Source organism: Zonotrichia albicollis, chromosome 9 (assembly GCF_047830755.1).
Source record: "Zonotrichia albicollis isolate bZonAlb1 chromosome 9, bZonAlb1.hap1, whole genome shotgun sequence".
Taxonomy (NCBI): Eukaryota; Metazoa; Chordata; class Aves; order Passeriformes; family Passerellidae; genus Zonotrichia; species Zonotrichia albicollis.
Window position 1 is genome coordinate 20,218,685 of NC_133827.1, and position 23,203 is coordinate 20,241,887.

The 23,203-nt window shown below is 40.4% G+C and overlaps 1 protein-coding gene across 2 annotated transcripts in view; it reads left to right on the forward strand.

Annotated features, from left to right (window-relative positions):
• Window positions 1–23,203, forward strand: part of CLSTN2 (calsyntenin 2) — a 299,276-nt gene that overhangs the window by 206,416 nt on the left and 69,657 nt on the right. For both annotated transcript variants that reach the window (XM_074546803.1, XM_074546802.1), the window contains exons 3-4: window positions 18,885–19,080; window positions 20,647–20,855. In XM_074546803.1, coding sequence (XP_074402904.1) covers window positions 18,885–19,080; window positions 20,647–20,855 — 405 coding nt within the window. The remainder of the gene's footprint in view (window positions 1–18,884; window positions 19,081–20,646; window positions 20,856–23,203) is intronic.

Below are 23,203 nucleotides of genomic sequence, written 5' to 3' on the forward strand. Positions count from 1 at the left end.
TTTTTCTGAAGTAAAACATCTAAAATTTGGGCGTCTCTTCTGCGGACAGAGTTTCTAACCTGACAGATTTTTCAGACCAGATGCTGATGTGATGTCTGTAGTACCTGCACGGTACTTTTGTCTATAAAATTCTTTTTGAGTGTCCTGAGCATCTCATGTCAAGAGACTTGTGGTGCTCCCCAAGGAGACAGAGAGTTCCTGTTCAGAAAGCCTGGATCTCATTCAGAACAAAGCCTTGCAATCCATCCCTCCTGATGGGAGTGGTAGCAGAGGGCCACCTTGTATTCAGGATGTGCAAGATCTCTCCATGTGCCTCACTTACCCCTATGGTTGCTAAAGTTATCAAAGTTAAAAGAAAATACAAATATATACCTAGGAACTTCTAGTTCCAAAAATGTGTCTGCAATCAGGAAATCCTGATGGGTGTAGAATAAACTGTGCAGCTTCTGCAGTGGTGGATTTCTGATAGTTTTGATGGCTCTGACTATTGAAAATCTGACTGCTTTGTTTTCTTTAAAACAAAGTGATGGCTCAGAGATAAGGTGCACTCATGCCTGTGGGAATCTATAAAATTAGAGGGTTTTGGGAAAGCTGCAAAAGGCGGGCCTCAGATATAGCAGACTTGTGAGTAGAGCTAAAGGAACAGTCATGAGTTAGGTTAGCAGAAAAATGATTGAAACTGTAGAAAAGGCAAGGGCAAATAGAACAATAAGCTTGTGTATTAATGTTCCTCTACCAAAGATGCTTTTCAAGAGACAGGTCTGTCTAACAGCCCTTAAACCTGGTCTTCAACATAGGTGAGGTAGGACTGGCACCATAAACTGCAGGTTTCTTCATTTCCATGAGTTTTTGACAAGCCTGGTTTAGTCACTGCTCTCTCTTTACTATCATCAGTCTCTTACAGTGTCTTGCTGGAGTCAAACCTGACTCTGTCCAACCCTCTTAAACCTGTCTTGGTGTGGAATTCCACAGATTAATTATTCTAAAATACAAGAATAATCCTAGATTAGAATAATAATCTTTCCTGTTGCCCCCTGCCCTGCTCTCTATGAACCCCTGCTCCAGTGACCCCTCTGTTGTGGGGACAGGGACTTCTCTGTCACCTGGGGATTCATTCTGGGGCTTACAGGTTCACTGACCCTGGCTGGAAGCAGCAATCTCATTGATAACCTCGTTATTGCTCATCCACACACCCCTCTGGTGTTCATTTGCAAGGCTTGCTTTCATCATTGTTTTCTTTCTTGTTTTCCCTCATCCAGTGCCATTATTTCTGATGCAATTTCATGCCTCATAGAATGGTTTTAAAGGAGATGGAGGGAGAAACTCGGAACACTCAGTTGCAAAAAGTCCCCTTTGTCAAGCATCAGTAGCATTTTCAGTATAGAGACCAGAAATCCTCACTGAATTGTTGAGCATATATATTTTTAAAGCTGTGTATTTTTACAGAACTGAGTTGAAAATACAGGGAGAATATCAGAATAATTGCTGCCAGACTATTCTCCACCTCAAGCCTGGTTTCTCAGTCTACTTATGGTGCCATTCAGAAGAAGAAATCAAAGTGTGAGGATCATTGCAACCACATACTTTTGATACTCTAACAAAACACAGACTGGCTGGTGGCGGTGACCTCTCAGAGCTTCTACTCTGGAGAGCAAGGCATTAATGGAATAATGAATATTGATTTTTTTCTAGCTCTTTCTGGGGCTTTACATGTTCTGCCATCAGTTTTGTGGAAACTTTGTTCTTGTGATTTTGAATTGGTTTCAAATATAGTATCAACTAAAGAATTTGTGATTATTTTTGTTTGTTTTTCTTTATCATCAGAGCAAAGGGATCTCTCATTCCTGGATAGCACAATCTCTCAAACATCCTTCCAAAGGTCCTGTCAGAGTAGCAATGTGGTTGTGTTTTCATATAATCCTTTCCACATCCGTATTTTACTTCTATTTGCAGGATAAGAGAATGTAATTCAGGGCAGATGCCCTGGGTACTGTGTAAAACCCCCTGTTTCTTCCTCTGTCATGGCAAATAGAATCACTTTCTGGGTGTGATTGTATCCATGTATCCTTGATTTATAGGTTGCAGTACTAGTGACTGGTAGCAGTAAAAATAACTTTTCAATTATGCTTTTGAGTTCTCCAGTGAATTTAAACAGACTCTTGCACAGTTTTTTATACATACAGTGGATATGCACTATTGAAACAATAAATGTTTGTGTGCTGTTCACAGCGGAAAATTCTCTGGAATTCACAGCATTAATTCTCTGGAATTCCCCCCCAAAATGTCTCATTTGCAGCTGTCATTGGGCATTATTGTGCTTATTTTTTTCCCTTACAGCTTTAAAAACAGAAAACATTTTCCTGAAGTCAGTGGAACAATGCTATGAATAAACTGATATGAGAGATCTAGTTCATCACTACAAACAACAAAAAGATCATGATCAGTTCTATTACCTGATTGTCTTCTACCCAGCATGTAAAACCTCCACAAAATCAAAAAAGGAAAGAAGAGGGGGGAGAAGGGAATCTCCAAAATGACTGCCTGGAGCAGAGCACAATGGTGTACACAGCTTTTGCACCCCAGGGTTCACACATTTGTTCCACTGTGGAAAGGAAACCAGAGGAAACCATTCCAAAAGACCAAGCAAGCCTGGCACATGAATAAAGTTGTGGCAACTCCTTGGTGGCACTGCCTTTCCCCATGAGCAGGGGCAGATAGCAAGGGTTCATCTCCTTTCCAGCCAGGAATTTCTGTATGTTTGGGATCATTGGTATTTTCCCACCTGCTCTGCATTGCACACATATACACACAGAATTCCCTGGATTCCAGAGAAGAGAAGGAGCTGGTGCTCCACCTGAAATGGGCCAAATATGTTCCTTTCAGACTTCATCACACACACTTGTGCCAGTGCCACAGCTGGGAAGCTTTTTTTACCCCATCTGCAGAATGTGGTTTGTGGATGCAAAAGTTGGCACACTCGGTAATTTGAAAATTGCAACTTGTGGAAAAATGAGAAGTGCTTTAATAACTTTCCTTTCATTATCATCTAATTTATCACAACTGCAATATTCAAAATTCTTCAAGGGTTCCTCAGCTGCATATCCCTGTGCAATTATGGCTCTTTAAGTAGTTATAATCTGCCAAGTGAGCTGTCATTGTATCTGATAAGTAATTTTGACAGCCATAATGTGCTGATTATGGAGCGACACTGGGAGGATGATGAGGGTCATTGCTGGGGTTTTGCCAGTTGAAGCTGCTTATTTTTCATTAACCACAGAACTGGTGGTAATGTACTTTCAGAGTGTTGGAAGAACTTCACTCAGGTGAGATTTACCCGCTTGAGAGCACCCTGTTTCTCTGGGTTCCTTCTGGTCCCCAAGAGAGCATCCTGCCCAGAGACACATGCCAGGAAACAAGCAGATGAGCAAGTGGGCAATTTTTGGTCCTGAATCCCAGCTGTTTCCAGGTGTTTGCTGGGGATTTGTCAGATGACCCCCATCATCTCAATGTGTGCAGCTCTGCCCTGAGCCTTGGCACAAGCATGGCTAAATCCCTGTGTTATTTCATTATTTCATTTCCAGGAGTTCCTAAAGCAGTGCTTTGTTTGTATCTCTGTTTTATTATTTCCTTTGTGCTCAGTTTGCAAAAAATCACAAGCTTTTTTTTAACTGTCACATCTATAAACCCAGTCTTACTGAGACAAAATGTTCTAAGTATGTAATGAGAATAAAGATTCCTTGGGCTCTCCCTGACAACTGTTTGATCCCTCTGTGTTCAGAATATGCCCTTGGAGCCACTTGTACAATTCTGTTATTTAACTCAAATATCATCATGACAGGCAGCCTGGTCTTTAGGCTTTGTGATCACCTGCAAATTCCAGTGAATCCCTGAGGATCAGCATTTTCTCAATACATCTGGAAATTAGGTTTTCAGTAAACAAGGCTCTAATGCTGTGGCTGGAGAATGATGATGATGATCCTGGTGTGAGTTGTGTGCTGCAGGCTGAGAGGAGAGGATGCTCTCAGGGGCATTTGTGACCTCAGAGCAAGCAGGGGTGACTTGGAGTGAAACAACCCAGTACAGATAACACTGCCATTATTGATCATTCCTGGAAGACAGCTTTGCATCATATTCACTGAGAGAAAATACCACTCTAAAATTAAACCATGATGTTCAGAAATATATAGAATAAAAGCTGGCAGACAAGCTGCTTTCAGCAAATGCCTTGACAAGCAGTTACTCAGTTCCTCCTTCCAAAAACACATTTGTCACCCAAAATTTCAGGTCTGTAAATGGCTGTTCCAAAAACTGTGTCGACACAGCACTTGCTTCCCAGAGCTAGAGCTGAGCATTCATGAGGGAGTTCTGCCACAGCCAAATTCTGTTTGACCACTTGTGAAGGCATAAATGCAAATGCCACTCAGTGTTGTTGAGTGGTAACTACAAAACTGGCTTTGAATTAAACATACCTACTCTTGATAAAATACGTTGTGTTTCCTGCTAGATATATTCAAATTAATATTATAATTTACTTCAGAAACTGCAAATAGAATTTGTTTCTTTACACTGTTGAGCAACAGTTAAACACAAACATAAATAAAAATTTATTTGCACTTTCTGAATCGCTGGAATGATTTATTGTTGTGGAACTTACATGGTGTTACTTTTTTATTGCTTTATATTGCACATTTGGTTTTAATAGTTGCATCCTTCATTCTGCTAATTTCAGATTAAAAATTGAATTGCAACTGAAGTTCAGCCATAGCTCCTAAAGCATAAAAAATAAGCTTTGGTTTTCATTTTCTAGAATGAAAGTGGGGGGGTGGAATACAGACTAAGTAGGAAAATAATCTCTCAGCAAGAACTGTGCTTGATCTTATTTGTACCAGATGCTGGTAACTGTGAGATCTGTGTTCATTTTTGTACTACAACCTTTAGTTTTATTGCACTTTGGTTACCCAAGGTTAATTTAGACTTTAAACAACTGTGGACTTTACCAGCACTCAGGAAGGGGTTGCCTTTTGCCATTGATAGCAATGCAAAATTTGTAAATAATTAGTAAGATCCTGTACTTTTAACTTCAGCTCTGTTTTCAAGTAGTCTTTTTCTTTTTTTTTTTTTAATGTGGTATCTCATTTGCTCAAAAAATTGATACACAACTGTCCTTGGAAGTTCACATTATAAAACATTAAAAGAGTTTGTTATGCAAAGACTTATGCCTATACTTAAATCCAGACCTCTCAAAACTCCTGCAGCAGTCTTAACTCTTAGAGATGCAAAATATCCCAAAAGAAATAAAGATTTTAAGTAATTTAAATAATAGATTTTGAATCCACAAATATTTCAATATAGTGGTGAAACTGAAACATGTATCCACAACATGTTTTGTTTCACATTGGATTCCACTGAATTTAGCATTTTTGTCATTCTCTGTGGACTTCAGTTTTGCACTTCCAGCAGGGACTTACTCAGGCTGATCTGAGGCAAAAATTGAGGGAACAGCAACCATGGTACATCCCCAGACACTGAAATGTTTGCAAGACCATGGGTGCTTTGAGGACAGTATATCCAGCAATTAGGAAATCCTAGAAAGGCCAAATTCACACTAAGTTGGAACTAAATCTGATGGTGAAGTCCCAGCCCCATTGCAGTACTCCATGTTTTCAGGACTGGCAACCCCAGGCTCCCACATGTGTGAAGAAGCAAGGAATGATTTTTTTTCTAAAAGTCACAAGCATCTCTCAAACTAACACAGCCAGAAGTGGGCAACAGACTTGGAGCAGGAGTCACAGAGAAAGAGTAAAGTCATTAAATATTTATAGCAAAGTTGGCATAAATATGGTTTATCAAAAATGTAATCACACGGAAGTAGAAGGATTTTGTGGATTTTTTTGATGTTTTGAGGTTTCTGCGATTTCTGCAGTGCAGAGGGGGGTTTTGTGAGGACTGGATTGAGAGTCTGACCTTTCTCTGAAAACTATTTTGACACAGCTCAGTTTCATGAAAAGTTTCAAATAGCTTTTCATTTCACATTGGGGAAAAAAGCTAAACACCACCTTCAAAGCTGCTGAACAACACCATTTCTGTCCTCTGTGGAGCCCCTGCTCAAGAGGGCAAGAAACAGGAGAAGATCAAAGAGATACAGCAAATAAATAGGGGTTTTCAGTGGGCTAGATGATAAAAAGCACAAACACCAGATGTTGAGCTGACTGTGGTTTTGAATTTAGGGTTTAGAAAGCAAAGCTTTTTGCATTGCTGGATGGTTAATATGGGTGGGTGACACGGGTTTGGTGATGCTCCAGCTAGGCCTCACCTCCCGGCCTGTGCCAAGCATGGCTGCCCCTCTCCACCCCTCAGGCAGCAGCATGATGCATTTCCTCTGAGGGTTCCCTGAGCACACCATTTAAATAAAATGTAACACCACAGCAGAGCAGGGCTGCCCAAATCCCAGAGGCAGCAAAGCTGCTCCATGTGGCTGCTGATAGGAGCCCCGAGCCCAGGAAGCCAGAACAAAGGAGACCAGAGGAGCCACTTGGGTAAGTTTTCAAGAGGGTGTAACTTTGGAGAGGGGCCAGGAACAAGTAACAAATGACAAGGCTCCAACAAGGTTAACAGCTGTGGGAACCCAGAACATACCTTTGGCTGTCCAGGATGGCCAGGACCCCTGCCAGGGGGCTCAGAGACCCTGGCACAGAGCCCAAAACACCTGTGGGTTTGATTATGACCCATGGAGCAAATTACCAACCTTAGATGAAGATCAGCAAGCCACAACAGTTTAGGTAGAACAATAGTGAAGTTATCATGGGGTGGAAAAGTAGATTTTGGGGTTTCTGGAATGGGGGTTCAGGAGGCAAGATGGAGGGATCTGGGTGTGTCCAGCCTTTCTCCTTCTTCTTCTTGGCCTCCATCTTCTGCTGTGATGGTGGCACTGACAGATTGGTTTAGAGTAGCAGCTCACTGTCTAACATAGTGATAGGTATTGGGAAGTAATTATAAACATTGTATATGTAGTTTTTAGTATAAAGACATAACACCACCCCTGGGGCAGGCAGAGTGCCTGGAACTGTCCTGCTGGACAGACTTCAGCAGGACAGGAGAAAATTTTTTATAGCTAAGATACAATAAACAACCTTGAGACCAAGAAATTAAGAGCTCCAACTCCTTCTTCAAGCACTGGGATGGGAAAAGAGACTTTCTGACTTTTCTCAGGGTCACTCTGACAAGCTAAAGATCCCCACAAACAGCAACTTAAGAACAGGGTACGGCACTAGGGGAGGATAACCAAGACTAGAACTGCAGGGGAGGAACATAGGGCAGGGATAAGATTCCAGGGATAACAGGGATAACATGAGAAAATAATAATGGATAATAATAATAATCATAATAATGGGATAATAAAATGGGATAATAATAGGGAATAACATGGGAGGGGATCAGGCTGGACACACCAATGGAACTTCGAGAGAAGGGTAATAGACAAGGAAGGTTCTAGAGAAAGTAGTGGGGTTACATTTGATGAACAAGGGAAGAGGGCAGTACTTCCAGGATTGGCAGGGAAGGATCTGGAAAACAGGGAGGTTGACATGGGGGCTGATATAAGATTAGGTGGAAAACAGTAGTAAACAACTTTAGGGCAAAACCATTGAGGAAACCAAACATGGAATCAACCACTGTAAACTCACAATAAGGAACACTTTAAGGTTACAACAGAAGAACAATCTACCACAGATAAGATATCCCAGTGTAAAATCTTAGGAGGAACAGAGCCCCTGTTTTTACAATGCAGTTGTTAATGGCTGTCCTGTACATTTAGGCTCAACACAGCTGCAGTTTCTATATCCATTGTAGTTGTTTTCATGCCAGTGAGAATATAAAAACCTTAATCTAAGTTTCCATATAGGAGAAGTTACTTTATTCTGCTGCTGACCATGCCATTCCACAAAAGAGCCATGTTTGCAATCAGTCTGCGATTTCCTGGAGCACAATTCCCCATACTGTGTCATGGGGCTGTGTTTCTGGAATTATTTTGGTGGCTGGAGTCCCATCTGAATCATGGAATATATCAGGATCTCTTCAAGCTGGTAATTCTGCATTGAAAAACAAGGATCTTACTAAATTCTGAGTAGGAATTAGTTACTGTCTCAGAAAAAGCTGGGGTTTTGCTCTGCTTAACCATTTGTGCTGCTGTTAGGAGAACAAAAAGCTGGGAATAAGGAGCAACATGTCAAGTAGGGGTTGCCCACGGGCAGGTGGAAGTACTGAGATAGTCAGCTCACACAGCTCAGCTTCTCACACCTCCCATGTGTCAGGCATGGAGCCTGAGCAGGTGAAGGCAGCTCTGCCCAGGGCTGTGCTGGGGAGTCTTGAATTGCTGTGTCTGAAAAAACATGTTCTCCTGAGCTGCCTGGGAGTGACACAACCCTGCAAGCCTGTTCTGCACAGAAACACAGACATTTGCTGGCTGTCTGCACTCTGGCCAGTGGCTGGAGCTGTCTCCTGGAGTACTGGCATGGTGGGGAGAAACCTTGCACTTAAGACCAGCACAATATAAAAAATAAAGGTTTTCTACTTCATAAAGGTGAAGTAGGAAACATTAAACTCAATAGTACAAAAGAGGAGGAGACTGTGAGGCTCAGAGGAATAGGATGAACTGAATATATTTTGTTAGAAGAAGCAATTCTAAGTGTCCAAACAAATTAGAGTACTGATCTTCCAGAGAAATGTGCATTTACTTTTTCTCTTGGTGAATTTTGTTATCTTCACTACGTGATTTCCATTCTGATAAAAAGCCAGATGCTGTAATTTTGACTGTGTTGCTTTTCATTTGAGATGATGCTTTGTAGGAGAAGTATTTGTGTCCAAAGTAACTTAGCGTGTGTAAGAGATCCAATCCAAATTATGACTTTACATCAGGAGCTGAGTATTTCGGATTGCTTAAAGACAGGCAAGTGGAAGTAAAGACAGATGAAAAAAAGCCGTGATCAGGAGGAACCATATGGTACTCTTGTAACAATTAAACTCAGTGTTCTACTTTGGTGCGTGTCTGCAGGATGCACAGACTAATCCCTTGTGTCCAGGCTCCATGCCAAGATTAAATTAATGTTCCCAAATTTTTTATTTAATCTGCTTCTGTGTGAAGAGGCCACAGCAGAGTAAAGAGCTGAGTGAAAAACTGAGGATGTGTGAGCACTTTATCCCTTTCCTAGCCTCTCACTCAATGCCTTGCCTTTCACGTGTGTTTTCATGGGCAAAAGGTAGAAGGGTCCTAGAACACCTGATGCATCTCTGAAATTTTACTCTGCGTGTTATCAAGAGTTTAGGAGCCACTGAAAATATCCATACTTTCCCTTTGAACTCATTTCATAGGCTGCCAATGCCATGCAAGCTCCACAATTACTCAAAGGTACAATATTGGAATTATTTTATGGTTGTTATTTTTGAAGGACAGCCAGAGCTCCTAGTGTCTGGCTCTCCTATGGTTTGCACGGAGTGTACTGTTTAAATTATGTGCTAGCCAGTCCAAAGTTCCTGATATAGCTGTCAAGTTAGAGCTAACTCATGCCTTTGATTCAAAAGAAACAGAAAAACTGATTGATCATTCACTGTGTGCTTTAAATTAGCTAACTATGCCCCAAAAGAATGCCTTTAAAATTATTCAGGGAAATAATCATTTAATAAATTCAACATTTTCCAAGCTGCTTTATCTCAAAAATTGTCTGCCTTGATACAAGGCCCTAGGGAAAGTAGTTTAATTAAAAAGTAAGGTTTTCTGTCAGTCTGCTGAGCCCTCTGCAGACTAAACAGCTGCTGATTTTCTACTCTGAGTGTGACATGGTGATGTTCATTTTCTTGTTTATCTCTGTGTATCTCGCAAGGGAGCCAAATCTAGCAGGTCATGTTGGAGCACCTATCCTGCTGAAGGAAATATTTGTGTTAGGTTTGCCTCTTGGACTGTCAGAATTCTGTAAGCAATATGTATTTGCTAACCAAGATTCCTAATTTTAGGTCTCTATTTTGTTTGAAAGTCTTACATCATTGCTACTTTCACATCTCTTACTAGCATTTGTTCTTTAACTGCTCAGTAATACTTAGTGGCAGGAAATTATTGCAAGCATTGTAATAACCTTTATAATTTTGCATGCAGATACCTCTAGGTCGCTCTTTTAAAAATAGGTTCACCTTTTTTTTTTTAAATTAGATACACACTAAATTGGGTCAGGGCTTCATAAGGCAAGTTATCTCCTATTTTTTTCTGTGTGTAGACCTCACTAATCTAGAGGAGAAATAGCTTTGTGACCCATCTTTCAGGCACGAATGTGGAATTAGGGCAGTGGGAGCATCTGGGCCTCTGTGTCTCCTGCAAGAGGAGTGTCTGAAGCAAAGTGATTTTTGATCTGCTGCAGCCAAACCTGCAGACATTACAGCCTTGAGTGAGCATTGCCCAGAGAATGCAGGTGATGTGTGTGAAGACAAGGACGCAGAGGTGTTTGTGATTGTTATTGACACCTGCACAAAAGGAAAGCAGAAAATGACCCAGCTGGGAACTGTGTAATTCACAGCTTCACTTGGCTCCTGGAGGATAAAGGTCCTTTTATTACTGTGCTTTTTTGCACAGGCTTAACTACACGGTTGCAGGATTAATTTTTCAAGTTTTTCATTATAATGTGGTATTGTAAAAAATGCCAAGGCAAATATTTCCCACTGATGCTCATGTACTGTTAGGGACACCGTGCTGTGCCCTACAGCACTGTAACTAAATGGGACAGCAGCTCCTGTGTGCTGAGTGTGAAAAACGCCAGTCACTTGTTTTTAAAATTTTAAAAGTTTAATAGTAATAAAATGGTTATAAAATAGTAATACAATTAGAGTAATATTAATTTGGACAATTTGAATTAGGGCAATATGAGACAATAGAGACAAACAGTTACAGATGTTCAGGTACCTTTTTCTGGGCAGCATGATCCCTAAAAAGGACCCACGTTAACAGAGGATTAACCCTTAAAAACAACAGCCTGTTGCATATTCATACACCTCATACATGATGCATAAATTCCATTCAAACACAGGATTCTGTCTGGGCACTGTCAGCTTCTTCTTCTGAATCCTGACAGCATCTTCGAGGCGGGAAGAAGTTCCTTTCTTCTGATAAGAGGGCAATAAATTCTCTTTCTCTGAAAGATTCAGGTGTCCTGTGGCTGCTATCTCGGTGCGAATCCTTTCTTTAAAAAAAGTATCCTACATAGCATAGTTTCTATTTTAACAATTTTTATAACCAAAAACTATACTTAACACAGTACTTAAGATAATTAATTAATAAATTAATTAATAAATTAATACTTTCTAACACAACACATATAATATTCATTTGAATATTTGCAAAAAGCCAATCATAAAATACATGCATTTTTCACATTGAGCGTGGATGCACTCCTGGATCCATGGGATACTTCCAAACATGAGACTTGAGGCTGACAATGCCTTCCATTGGTGCAGTGGGCATGGAGCTCCACACATTGATTAGAAAACTATACTTTTTTGCTACTTTTCTTAAAATCACGCTTTCTTCCTTTTTTGACTCTCTTGAATCTGGCAGATTTTAGAAAGAATAAAAGATTAAGAAATGTTTCAAATTGTTTGCAATAGAGTGTTAATTTGGTAAGGGTTTGATGGGAGGAAGGAAAGAAAGTATTTTATATTTCTATGGTAACAGAGTAGAGGGTGTTTGCAAAAGGCACAGTCAGTAATTAATTAACCACATCTTTATGTGCACAAACATTTATCTCCTTGTTACTTAGTTTTCTAATCCACCTCAAGGTTTATTGCAGCTTTCAAATAAACATCTATCAGTTCTCCATCATTTGAGGTGGAGTGCAGACCTGAGTGGGACGTGCTGTGCATCTCAGCAGTTGGGGATTCCAATGTGGTCAGAGAGCAATGTGGTCAGATATCTCGCTAAAATAACAGTTTGTCCAGAAAAATCACACTTTGTAAGCAACATTTATGTAAACAAAATTGTAGATGAGGGAAATTTATTGTGGAGCCAGGAGGAAACCCAGATATCACTGCTGCTTTTATGCTGCCCACAGAACTGTCTTTATCCTGAGCAGCTGGTCCCTGCTTCAGGAGAAGGATGAGGTCTGGTTCATTTGGTGTGAGCTTCTGGCACCGATGAATAACTTGAACTGCAAGTGCAGTTTTCCCCTCTTCCAGTTTCAAATCCATGGAACAGCAAGTGTAGCACTGGATTTATGCTCTTTCTTTGCAGAGCATGTTGCCCATAAAATTAGATGTGACAAAATAATAATTTTTGGTATTAAGGCATGAATGCCTCCCTCTATTCATGATTTCAGTATTGCTTCCTGGAATTTAGTATTGCAGTGTGAGTTTAATAGCATTGACTTAAATGAGCTGGAAAAGCATATACAGTAGTTACTCCCTTATATTTTTTTGCTATCTTTACAGATATTTTACATCTCTTATTATTTTGCTTTATTTTCCCAAACAACTGCTCTTTCTTCCTTCAAAACATAACCTTCTGCATTCAGTAATTATTTAAACAGTAGAAACAACCTGTGATAGAAAAACCTGTCAAAGCTGTGAACCGTCCCAGTGGCATGGAGACACTCCAAAGGTCACCAGCTCTGCACTGCAGGAGGTGTTTGCAGGATTCCGGCAGAGAAACTTGTATACAACTGTTATTGTGGAAGGCTGGATTATAAAAAAAAAACCAAACAGAGGAACAGCAACCCCTAAAAAAAGTTATTGGAAAATCTGACATTGACAGCAGGTGGTGGGTCGGTGCTGTATTTCTGAGAAAGCAGCAAACTGAGCAGTGTCCCAGCAGGTACTTATTTGTAGGTGGCCATCAAAGTGCCAGGAGAAATCCTTGCTGACAAATTTTCCAAGAACAGCGTGCCTGTGTTTATGTTTCCATCTGCATGTAAACCTTAAAGATTCAAACTGGATTCATATTGAGAGTACTTCAGTTTTGTTGACAAACTTAGTTAGAACAAGAGGAGAGTCATGCCTCAAGCAAATCCACATGTTATATAAAATTGTTGGAAGCCTACTGGTGGCATGTAGTGTATGGAGAAGGAGACAGCAGTGTTACTGTCATTCATGTGCAAAGCTTTGGAGGTCACTGTAACAGTTTGATCGTGGCATTTCTGCCTGTTCTTTGCATCAAAACTTGATATGCATCTGTCCTGAACAGAGGTTTTGTCTCCTTCAAGGTGGGAGTGAGTTTGCCATGGGATCCTGGGACTTTTGATTCTTTGGGATCTTCCAGGGTCTCTGTGCTTACCTCAGGAAGTATAAAACTGCAACCTTAATTTTAAATAAAGGATTATCTTTGTGTTGATTTGCATGTTGGAGAAAAACCCACATGGAAGTGTAATACAAGTCTAGAGAGCAATAAAATTAGAACAGGATATGAATGCAAATGAGTAATTTTGTCAGCAGCAAACTAATGAAGCCTGGTTTCCCAGAGATTTGAGCTTCATATTTGATTTACTGCTACCTAAAAGGTACAAGACAGAATTGAAGCTTTTCTTCTTGTGGAGCTTTTAGAACACTTTTGTGTGCTCTCTCTGCGGTTTAGTGAGATGTGACCTCTTTGTCACCCCTCTGCTTTTTCTGTAGCATCTCTGTATTGTGGAGCTGCATAATTTCATAGCACTTGAGGGAAACAATTCATCTCTTTAAAACATAGTTCAAGTTAACAGATGGTTTCAGGAACAAGTCCATGTGTGTAGTCACACATCCAGACGTGTCCTGGACACAGCAGAGTGATCTCCATTCCATAAGGAATCACGAGTTTGCCTGAGCATGCAGTTGTCACTGAGGCTGGAAAAATTATTGAGTCCAACCTGTAGAATTATTGAGTCCAGCAATAACCCAGCAGTTCCAAGCCACCGCTAACCCATGTCCCTGAGTGCCACATTTACATGGCTTCTGAATCCCTCCAGGGATGGTGATGCCACTGCTGCCCTGAGCACCCTGTGCCGGTGCCTGACCCACACTTCTGGTGGAAACATTTCTTTCCTAACATCCAATCTAAACCTCCCCTGGTGCCCCTTTGTCGGGATCTCTAGCTTGTCAGAGTGACCCCAAGAAAAGTTCCAAAGTCTCTTTTCCCAGCCTGGCGCTTGAAGGAGGAGTCAGAGCTCTTCATTTCTCGGTCTCAAGGTTGTTTATTGATTCTTATCTATACAAAATTTTCTCCTGTCCTGCCGAGATCCGTCCATCAGGACAGTTCCAGGCACTCTGCCTGCCCCCCGGGCAGTGTTATGTCTTTATACTAAAAACTGATTGATTTCAAGTGAATGAGGCTGTGTAGTTATTAAAGGAGTAACATTGGGGATTATTATTTCACTGGAAGAAGCATGAATCTGCTGCTTCATTTAAAGGACAGTAATTTGTAATACAAATTTATTGATCAAGGCTTATAATCACTAAATCTTGCATGCAAATGTGACTGAATGTGAAACATTGTCTTTATCAATTTCCAAACAGTGGATAAATTTGTTGGTTATGTTACAATAATTATGAACCATCAGTAGCTTTTTTTTCAGTCTGTTATAATTTTTACAGAGGAAATAATATCCTTATTACCCCTGGATTAGTAACATAGGGATCTACCATGGCTTTAAAACTTAAAAGAATGTAAACTTCAAAATTAATAGGTGCTTATGGCTAATGATAGTCTGAAAAATTTGAAGAAAAAACATGTCCAGAGTTTAGTTAAAATGAAACTCTCAGTTGAGTTCAGCCCTGTAACCAGAAGTTTTTATAGGAAGCAACTGGAAGACACAGCCCAGAGTGTGTCTCCTCACCTGGGAGAAGAGAAATTTTCCCTCTTCCTTGGCAGTTGCTGTAGGATTTCATGAATGTGCTTCTACCTTTACATGGTGTCACCAGCTTTTCCTTTTTTTAGTAATTCAGTGCTGCCACCATTTCTATGATCACAAAATCCTATATCCACCTGCTCACAAACCCATTCAAATGAAATGAAGAACAAAGCACAGAATTTTGCTGGGTTGTCTGTTGGGAGAAAGACGGTGTCCCGATTTGCACTCTGATTATTTCAGCCTTGCAGAGGGGCAGGGAAGAAGGTGATGGAAAGGTCCTACAACTTCAGTGGTGAGTCTGAGGAGGAGAGAAACCCTGCCTCCCTTTTCTCCAGTGATTTACAAACTCATACTTACCTAAGACCCCAGTAAGGAAGATATGGCACAGTTCCCATTGGCATCATGTATGTCTGGTGCAGGGATTGACTGACATGGACTCCACTCATGCCAGCAAAGCAAAGCCATTTATTACACAGTTTACCACAATTTACAGGTCACTATGTTTGTAAAATTTTCCATTTTGATCCCCTTTGTCCTGGTCTCTGACAGTGTTCACAGGGTCTGAGGATGAGGGAAGAGATGAGGATCTGACTCCATGTTTCAGAAGGCTTGATTTATTATTTTATGATATATATTATATTAAAACTATACTAAAAGAATAGAAGAAAGGATTTCATCAGAAGGCTAGCTAAGAATAGAAAAAGAAAGAATAACAAAAGCTTGTGGCTCGGACTCTGTCCGAGCTAGCTGACTGTGATTGGCCATTAATTAGAAAGAACAAACATAGGCTAATTAAAGATCCACCTGTTGCATTCCACAGCAGCAGATAATCATTTTGTTCCTGAGGCCTCTCAGTTTCTCAGAAGAAAAAATCCTAAGGAAAGGATTTTTCATAAAAGATGTCTGTGACACTGGTCCCCTTTAGAAACGCAATCTTCTGATTATTCTTCTTGTGCCAGTAATGTCCTTTGTTATCTCTTTTGCTATAAAGTCCTTTTTGCATCTCCCCTCACCAGCGTGGTCAGTGTCAGTGACCAGGCATGATGTCTTTACTTCTCTTCCTGCCTCGAGTTTCTCTCTCCCTTGGCTTTCACTGTACCAGGGACAGAAGGTCAGTGATGCTGCCCAGCTCAGCTTCTGTAGCTGTCTGATCTCTGACAGTCTGGGGTTAGCTCAGCTGGCCTAAAATAAACCCCTGTAGCTCTATTTAATAATTACAAATAATATCTGTTACATTTTAAAGGCATTGTTTGAAATGCTTAATAAGAGTCTTTCTATAGATCTGTCAATGTCTTTGTGTCTGGCAGTGGACCTTAATACTCTGCTTTGTTACAGCTCTTACAGCTCTGTTATGATTTCCATTTGCAATACAGCCATTAAGAAACCTTTTTAAAAAGTCATGATCCTATACATTGAAATTGTTCATCAGTGTTAGTTCATTTCTTTGGAAACAGCAGTAAAGCCCTTCTTTTGAAAACAAATCTTACCCAATTTTTAACAACATTTCCAGTTGTTTTCAAATAAGAAGGTTTCTATAGCCACATTCTGGAAGTGCATGTTGGGTTTTTTGCAGTGTGTTTACAAATATCTCATCATTTCCAGGCAGCTGTCATTATTTTATTTTTGGCAAATGGGAATATGGAGGCAAAATTAGAGTCATATTTAAAGCTGGAGTATCTTGCTTAGGAGCGGGATATGGAGACTTCTAATATTCGATGAGAACTGATTGGAACATGTGCTGTTTCTATGATTGCTTTGCATTAGGGCACTGCCTTTGGAGAGGGAAAAATTATTCATATTTAGATAAGGGCTGAGAGAACTTTTATCTGCCTGGAGCTATTTCTGCTTTTTAAGAACTGTAGCCTGGACATCTGCAAATGCTGTCTTGTTTGCAATCAAACAGTGGATCAATAAAATAATAAAGAGAAACCACTGAAGTTAGGATTTTTGCTGATGGATTGTGCATCTGAGGAAAACTTTATAAAGGAACTATGAAGGCCAGAGTCTTTACAGAACACAACAAACAGTATTTGCCATTAGATTTCCCATGTTTGCACCGGTTTATTTTCTTTTCAATTAAAATAAAGCTGAAATCCACAATATCATTTTAGATGAATGTTTTGGTTTGAAGGTACAAGGAAATGCAGATCATTTTTTTCAAAGGTTGTGTGTGACAGCAGTGGGATACAAACTCAGCGATCAGTGCCTGTGATTAAAGCTGAACAGGCTGCTGCCCTTCAGCCTTCTCTTCATCTTGTGCTTTGGCCCCTGTGCACAGTTCATTATCACTGTGCAGCCTGCTTTTATGGATGTGCAAGGTGCTAGTCCTGTTGAAAATCTGATTCTCAGGCTAAAGTCCATTGCTTCTTCTGTAGCCCAAATATTTGAGCTCACTGAGAGTGAAGAGCAGAGAGCCTGGAAAAGAGCACAGCTTTGTCCTGGGAAACTCCACAGCCCTTTCACACCCCTGGAGGGAGAGGGGACAGCAGGAAAATGTGTAAGCAGAATTACCAAAACAACTGTGTGCTGGTCCTTTAAAGGCATTCACAGGACTGATTGCAATTGTGAAGTGTGGGATTCGTCTGCCTAAATGTCAGTGGATGTAGCTGAGCAAAGCTTCAGCTCCTGTGGTCATAAAGGGAAGCCAGTGTGATGATAGTTGAGGAAATATTCTAAAATTCTGTGTTTATACCTCCATACCTAAACCCCACCCTCCCTGCACACACGCCCTTGCCATTTTCTATTTTTCACACATAATAGGAATTATGAACTTCAGCACTTTGTAAAAGTCACCGTCTGTTCTCTTTTGCAAAAATAAACAATATATTGTAATAGAGCAACAGGAACCTAGCCTGAATTAGAGGTCAGAGATTCAGAGTTAATTTAGAATTTGGCACTTGGCTGAGATATGATTGGCAAGGAGATTTTCAAAAGGCTGCAACTGTAAATTGGAAATAAATGGAAAAGGATTATGTGAGTGGGAGATGGCTTTGAATCTATAATGCATGTCCTAAGACTGACTTGCTCATAAAAGAGCATGTGTTTAATGTGTCATAAAAATATTTAAGTCATATTGATCTTTATATAAATATTTCATTTTTAAAGTTGGATTCTGCATTATCTTGCATAGGAGCAGGATATAGAGACTGAACTAAAAATGAAATAAAATTAGCTCAGTGTGCATATCCTTGCTATCATTATGAAGGATAAAAAAAGGAACACCAGAAATTGGGTCTTTTTTCCCTTTCCAGTCTCATATTCCCACAATATCCTTTATGCTGTCTTTTGTGAGCAAATCAATTTAATTAGTCCTTGCTATATCATCTGTTATGTTCTCTAGTGCTCATCTGAGAGGTGCTATGGATCTATTGGATCAGGAAACAGTTTGGAGGCAGAGTGAGCTGCTGCCAGGAAGGCACTCATATATGAGAGTGGGAATGTGGGTGTGTAACTGAGATGTCCAAAAGGGACACTTTTTGGTGTGCCTTCAGCTGCTTCTGTTTCAAAGCTGAAGTATGTCTGTAAATAAAGCAGGATGTGTTTTGAATGTGCCCATGTTCTGCACCATTTGTTTTTCCACTGTTGGCAAACTAAACTGCAAGAATCTGCACAGCTACCACCTCGGCAGCTCAAGTGGCTCAAGGAATGACAGCAGTTATAAAAGGACCACCTCTGGAGCATTATCTATTTTTCCTTTTGTTATTTCCTTTAAATAAATACAGTCTCCTAATTTAGCTCAAATGTAATTTAGCTCACTATTGACACCATATGGAATGGCCTCTGGGGCTTTCAGGAACCATTTAGTAGTGACAGAGGAAGAGGGAGGGGTGTGCCTAGAGCTGCACTCAGAGCATCCCCCTGCACAACACCTGCTTAATGGACCTTTTGGATACACAGTGACCTGAGTCTGTGTTTCCCTCCTCTGGAAAAGCAGGTGAAATACAAATGAACTTTGCAGGTGTCTCTGCAGTGCATAAGACTTAGACCCACCCCCCTTCTCCCCCAGTTATGATTGTTTTGTGCTGTTCCTCACAGGTGAGATTTGTGCTTTTAAAATCCACGGGCAAGAGATGCCCTTTGAGGCCATTGTGCTGAACAAGACATCTGGAGAAGGTCGGCTCCGAGCAAGGAGTCCCATTGACTGTGAGCTGCAGAAGGAATACACATTCATCATCCAGGCCTACGACTGTGGATCAGGACCAGGTGGAACCAACTGGAAGAAATCTCACAAGTGAGTGAAAATGAGAAGAAATTTTTTTTTTTTTTGCTTTGGCATACATTTGCTCCACAGTCTATGTTATTTCAAGTAGAAAGCAAATAAAGATAAATCACAGTTGCAATATTCTATCCATTTTTGCATTCCTTTTTCCTAGTAGAAAATATATTTCTTTTTATTTGGTTCAGTTAAAGCTTTGCACAGGATCCCCGTTCAAGTGGATAAATGCATCTCAGTTCTGGTTTATATCTTCCATTCGTGCTTTCATTTTGAATGCATCCAGGTCATAGAAACTGGCTTTCAATTGATATTTGCAATTTTTAAATAGGTTTTCTCTCTGTTCATCTCATTTCAAATGGTAAGAAAAGAGGAATCATTCCCTTTTTTTAGCATATCTATGCCATAAGCTGAGCAGTGTCACATTTGAATGGCGTCTGACCTCAGCTTTTGTCCAACAAGTCTCAGAGAAAGTGAAGTCCTCTGAAGTGGAGTGTATTGAAGGTCAGTAGGTGGTACTTTTTACTGTGGAGCCAATTCCCTGAATAAGCTTAGGTGGCACAGTGCCTTTTTTCCCCTTTGAATTCATGAAATGAAGCTCCAGCTCATTTGTCATTGAAGATGGATTTAACTCACGTAGATGTATAAGTGCTGTACAAATAGTTCCTTTTGCTGAGAGCCTTTATAATAAATGATTTATAGTAATCATTCTTCCTTTTGCTCATCCAGGACATATGACAATTAAAATTTTAATTAGGTCTGTAATGCAAGCTGAAGTTTTCAGGATATTTATTTAAAAAGAATACAGAGTTAGGAGGAAGCCTGCAATAGCAGATAACCATCAAATCACAGAAACAGGTTTTGCTTCACAATATCAAATTTTTATTATGTTTCCCCCTCTCACGTCAGTAACAATCTGGTAGAAATCCAGTTGTGGAAAATGTTGGTCTAATCTTGACTAAATGAAGTCTGGCCCACTGATTTTGTCTAGCAGCTCATGCTCAGCCACGCTGCCTGGGGTCCCAGCCTTTATTGCAGCTCTGCTGTTGCTCCAGAACATCCTTTTTGTGTCCCTCTGTCACCCTGCCTATCAAACCAGAAAGCAAAGCCTTCCAAAGCAAGGCCTTTGGGGTTTACTCACTAAATACATGTGCAGTGTTGTGACTGCTTGAAGGATTAGATAATTGCCACCAGCAGAAGGTGAGAGCCTTACTTAATATGGAAGAATGCCTGTAAACTGCTCATTTTTAGGTAGTGGGTACAGAAGACTACTGTGTCTTATTTTACTGTGTAATGATATCATCGGCTTTCTGCTGGGGTTCATTTTGGGGGCAGATTTTAATAGCAAACACCATAAAACTCTCTCCCGACAAGCCATGGCAATGGACTTTTACCTAGTAAAAAGTAAGATACTAAAGATACTAAATTGGGCAAATGAAACATAAAAATTCTAATATCTCATTTTAGTAGGGGTTTACATAGTTTTCTAGATATGTTTTGTTAGTCTTTTCAAGTGTTTTGAAAATAAACTGTTAGTGAGGTGCCACAATAAATTAACTTTGATATTTTCTGTGCCTGTTTTAGGGCAGTAGTCCATATCCAGGTGAAGGATGTCAACGAGTTCTCCCCAGCCTTCAAGGAGAACATGTACAAGGCCTCAGTGACAGAGGGGAAGATCTACGACAGCATCCTGCAGGTGGAAGCCACAGATGAGGACTGCTCCCCCCAGTACAGCCAGATCTGCAACTACGAGATTGTCACCACAGATGTTCCCTTTGCCATCGACAGGAACGGTGAGTGTGGTCCCAGCAGGGCTGTCTGCAGGGCTGGCAGTGCTGGGGGCATGAGCTGGTCACCTGGCTGCAGAGGGAACTCCAGAGAGAAATCCTGTTCTCATCTCTGAGGGCAGAGGAATCCTCACACTGAGCGATTCCATCCCTTTTGTGTACAGCCATGCAGTAATCTCCTGTGGAAATTAAACCACCAGGTTTAGGTGAGCAACATGGTTCTTGGTCACCTGGTCCATTCTCCTAATTGTCTCAAATCCTGTTTCCCATCCAAGTGATGGCATTCCCCAAGGCAGCATGTGTTCCCCAATGCAGGGGTTATTTACTGGGTTACAGCCAGTCCTATTCCCCTGAATTTCCTGAATCAGAACCCGAATATGGCAATATTCTGCATATGTTTATTGATTGTTAAAGCTTTTAGGATCATGGGTCCACAGACCTGCCCAGCTGTGGTGCTTCTGAGGTGGATCCATTATTCTGCAGTGTCGCAGACATCTTTTATGAAAAATCCTTTCCTTAGGATTTTTCCTCCTGAGAAGCTGGGAGGCCTCAGGAACAAAATGCAAACATTGATTATCTGCTGCTGTGGAATGCAACAGGTGCATCTGTGATTGGCCCATGTTAGATGTTTCTAATTAATGGTCAATCACAGTCAGCTGGCTTGGACACAGAGCTCAAGCCACAAACCTTTGTTATCATTCTTTGCTATTCTATTCTTAGCCAGCCTTCTGATGAAATCCTTTCTTCTATTCTTTTAGTATCGTTTTAATGTAATATATATCATAAAAAAATAAATCAAGCCTTCTGAAACGTGGAGTCAGATCCTCTTCCCTCATCTAAGAACCCCTGTGAACACCATCACACTGCAGCATGGAAGAAAATGTTTTTGGAGCATAAGTACCATTTCTTAAGTTTTTGTTGGTTTGTTTTAGTTGTTTTTCAAAGGTATATATTTTATATTTTAGTGAAAATAATAAACCATATTAAGTTTTCCATATGCAGCAGTTTTTAATCTTAGTGGCCTTGTGTGTCACCTTCCTGGACCAGCAAAGAACATGGAACTGAGTTTGGGAATGGTGATGGAATTGCATGAAAAGTGTGTGGAAGGTCCTTTCTCCCATTCTCTGCTTGCTTCAGATTATACAAAATAGTTTCCCCTGAAGAAACACCCTGTGTGCATACCCAGCAGTGCTCTGATTTATCTCTCCTAGCAGAAACATTTAATCCATGTTTGGAGGAGGAGGGTACAGTTTGGAAGTTAAATCTGACTTTTGGCCAAATTGTAAATTGAAAGCATGCATGGAGCTACTGTTTTCTCTGAGCAGTCATTTTTATGTTGGGATGTTTTATAAAAACTCTTAACCCTGTTCAAAAATTATTCATCTATATTTGTTCAGTGCACAATGCACAGATGAGCATCAGAAGATAATAACCTGTTACATCAATAAATTTTAATGACTTTGGGGAAAAATCCATCTCGGTATCACACGCTGGGAAGCGAGTGTATGGTATGGGAAGTGCAATCATGAGGAATATGTTTGTGTTTGAGTAAATGAGGGCAGCTGGCACAGTAGCCCTGAGGATTCTTGAGAACCCAGAGAACTGCACAAAGGATTTTTTACAGCAACTGGGCATTTGGAAGGGCATATTTGGAAGCAATTCCCTGGAAGATTTTCCTCTCCATGGCTTTTTTTCTAACTGTGTGATTTCCCATGTTGTCATAAAAGAAAGTTCTGTATGTCTCTGAATCCAGTTTTTTCCAAGGCTCCATGTCTGTGTGAAGGGTGGATACTTGGGGAAGCCACATGTTGTCTCAAAATTTCCTGTGGGGTTTGTGCCAGATATAAGGGACAGAGAGTACCCTGAAATTGGTGTGATACAGAGTAGTCATTTCTATTACTCATGCCTTTTCAGCTCCTATCACACAGAGCTGCTGCTTCAGGAGTGCTTGTGGCTTTTTACAGTCACAGATATGATCAAAAGCATAGGAAATGTCAGGAGTCCTTGGTTACATCTTTGTCCTCATGTGCCTGGGACCTGCTTTTCAGCAAAGGCAATGAGAAAATAATTGATTTAAATGTGGCTTTAAAGCCTGCAGTGAATAATTGGTATAAGGTTGTAATACTTGCAGTTTCTTGGTCATGAGTTCAATTAATATTTTTGATCTATTTGTTCACTAAAAGAACAGTGCTGCCACAACCAACAGTAATTGCAGTCTAATTTGCAATTTTTTAAGATAATGGTAATTGCTTAAACCCACTGGGATTAGAGACAAAGTCAGAATAGATTATTATACTTTTATTTTTTGACAAAATTATGTTGCTTAGTTCCACCACATTTCAGTGCTGAGAATG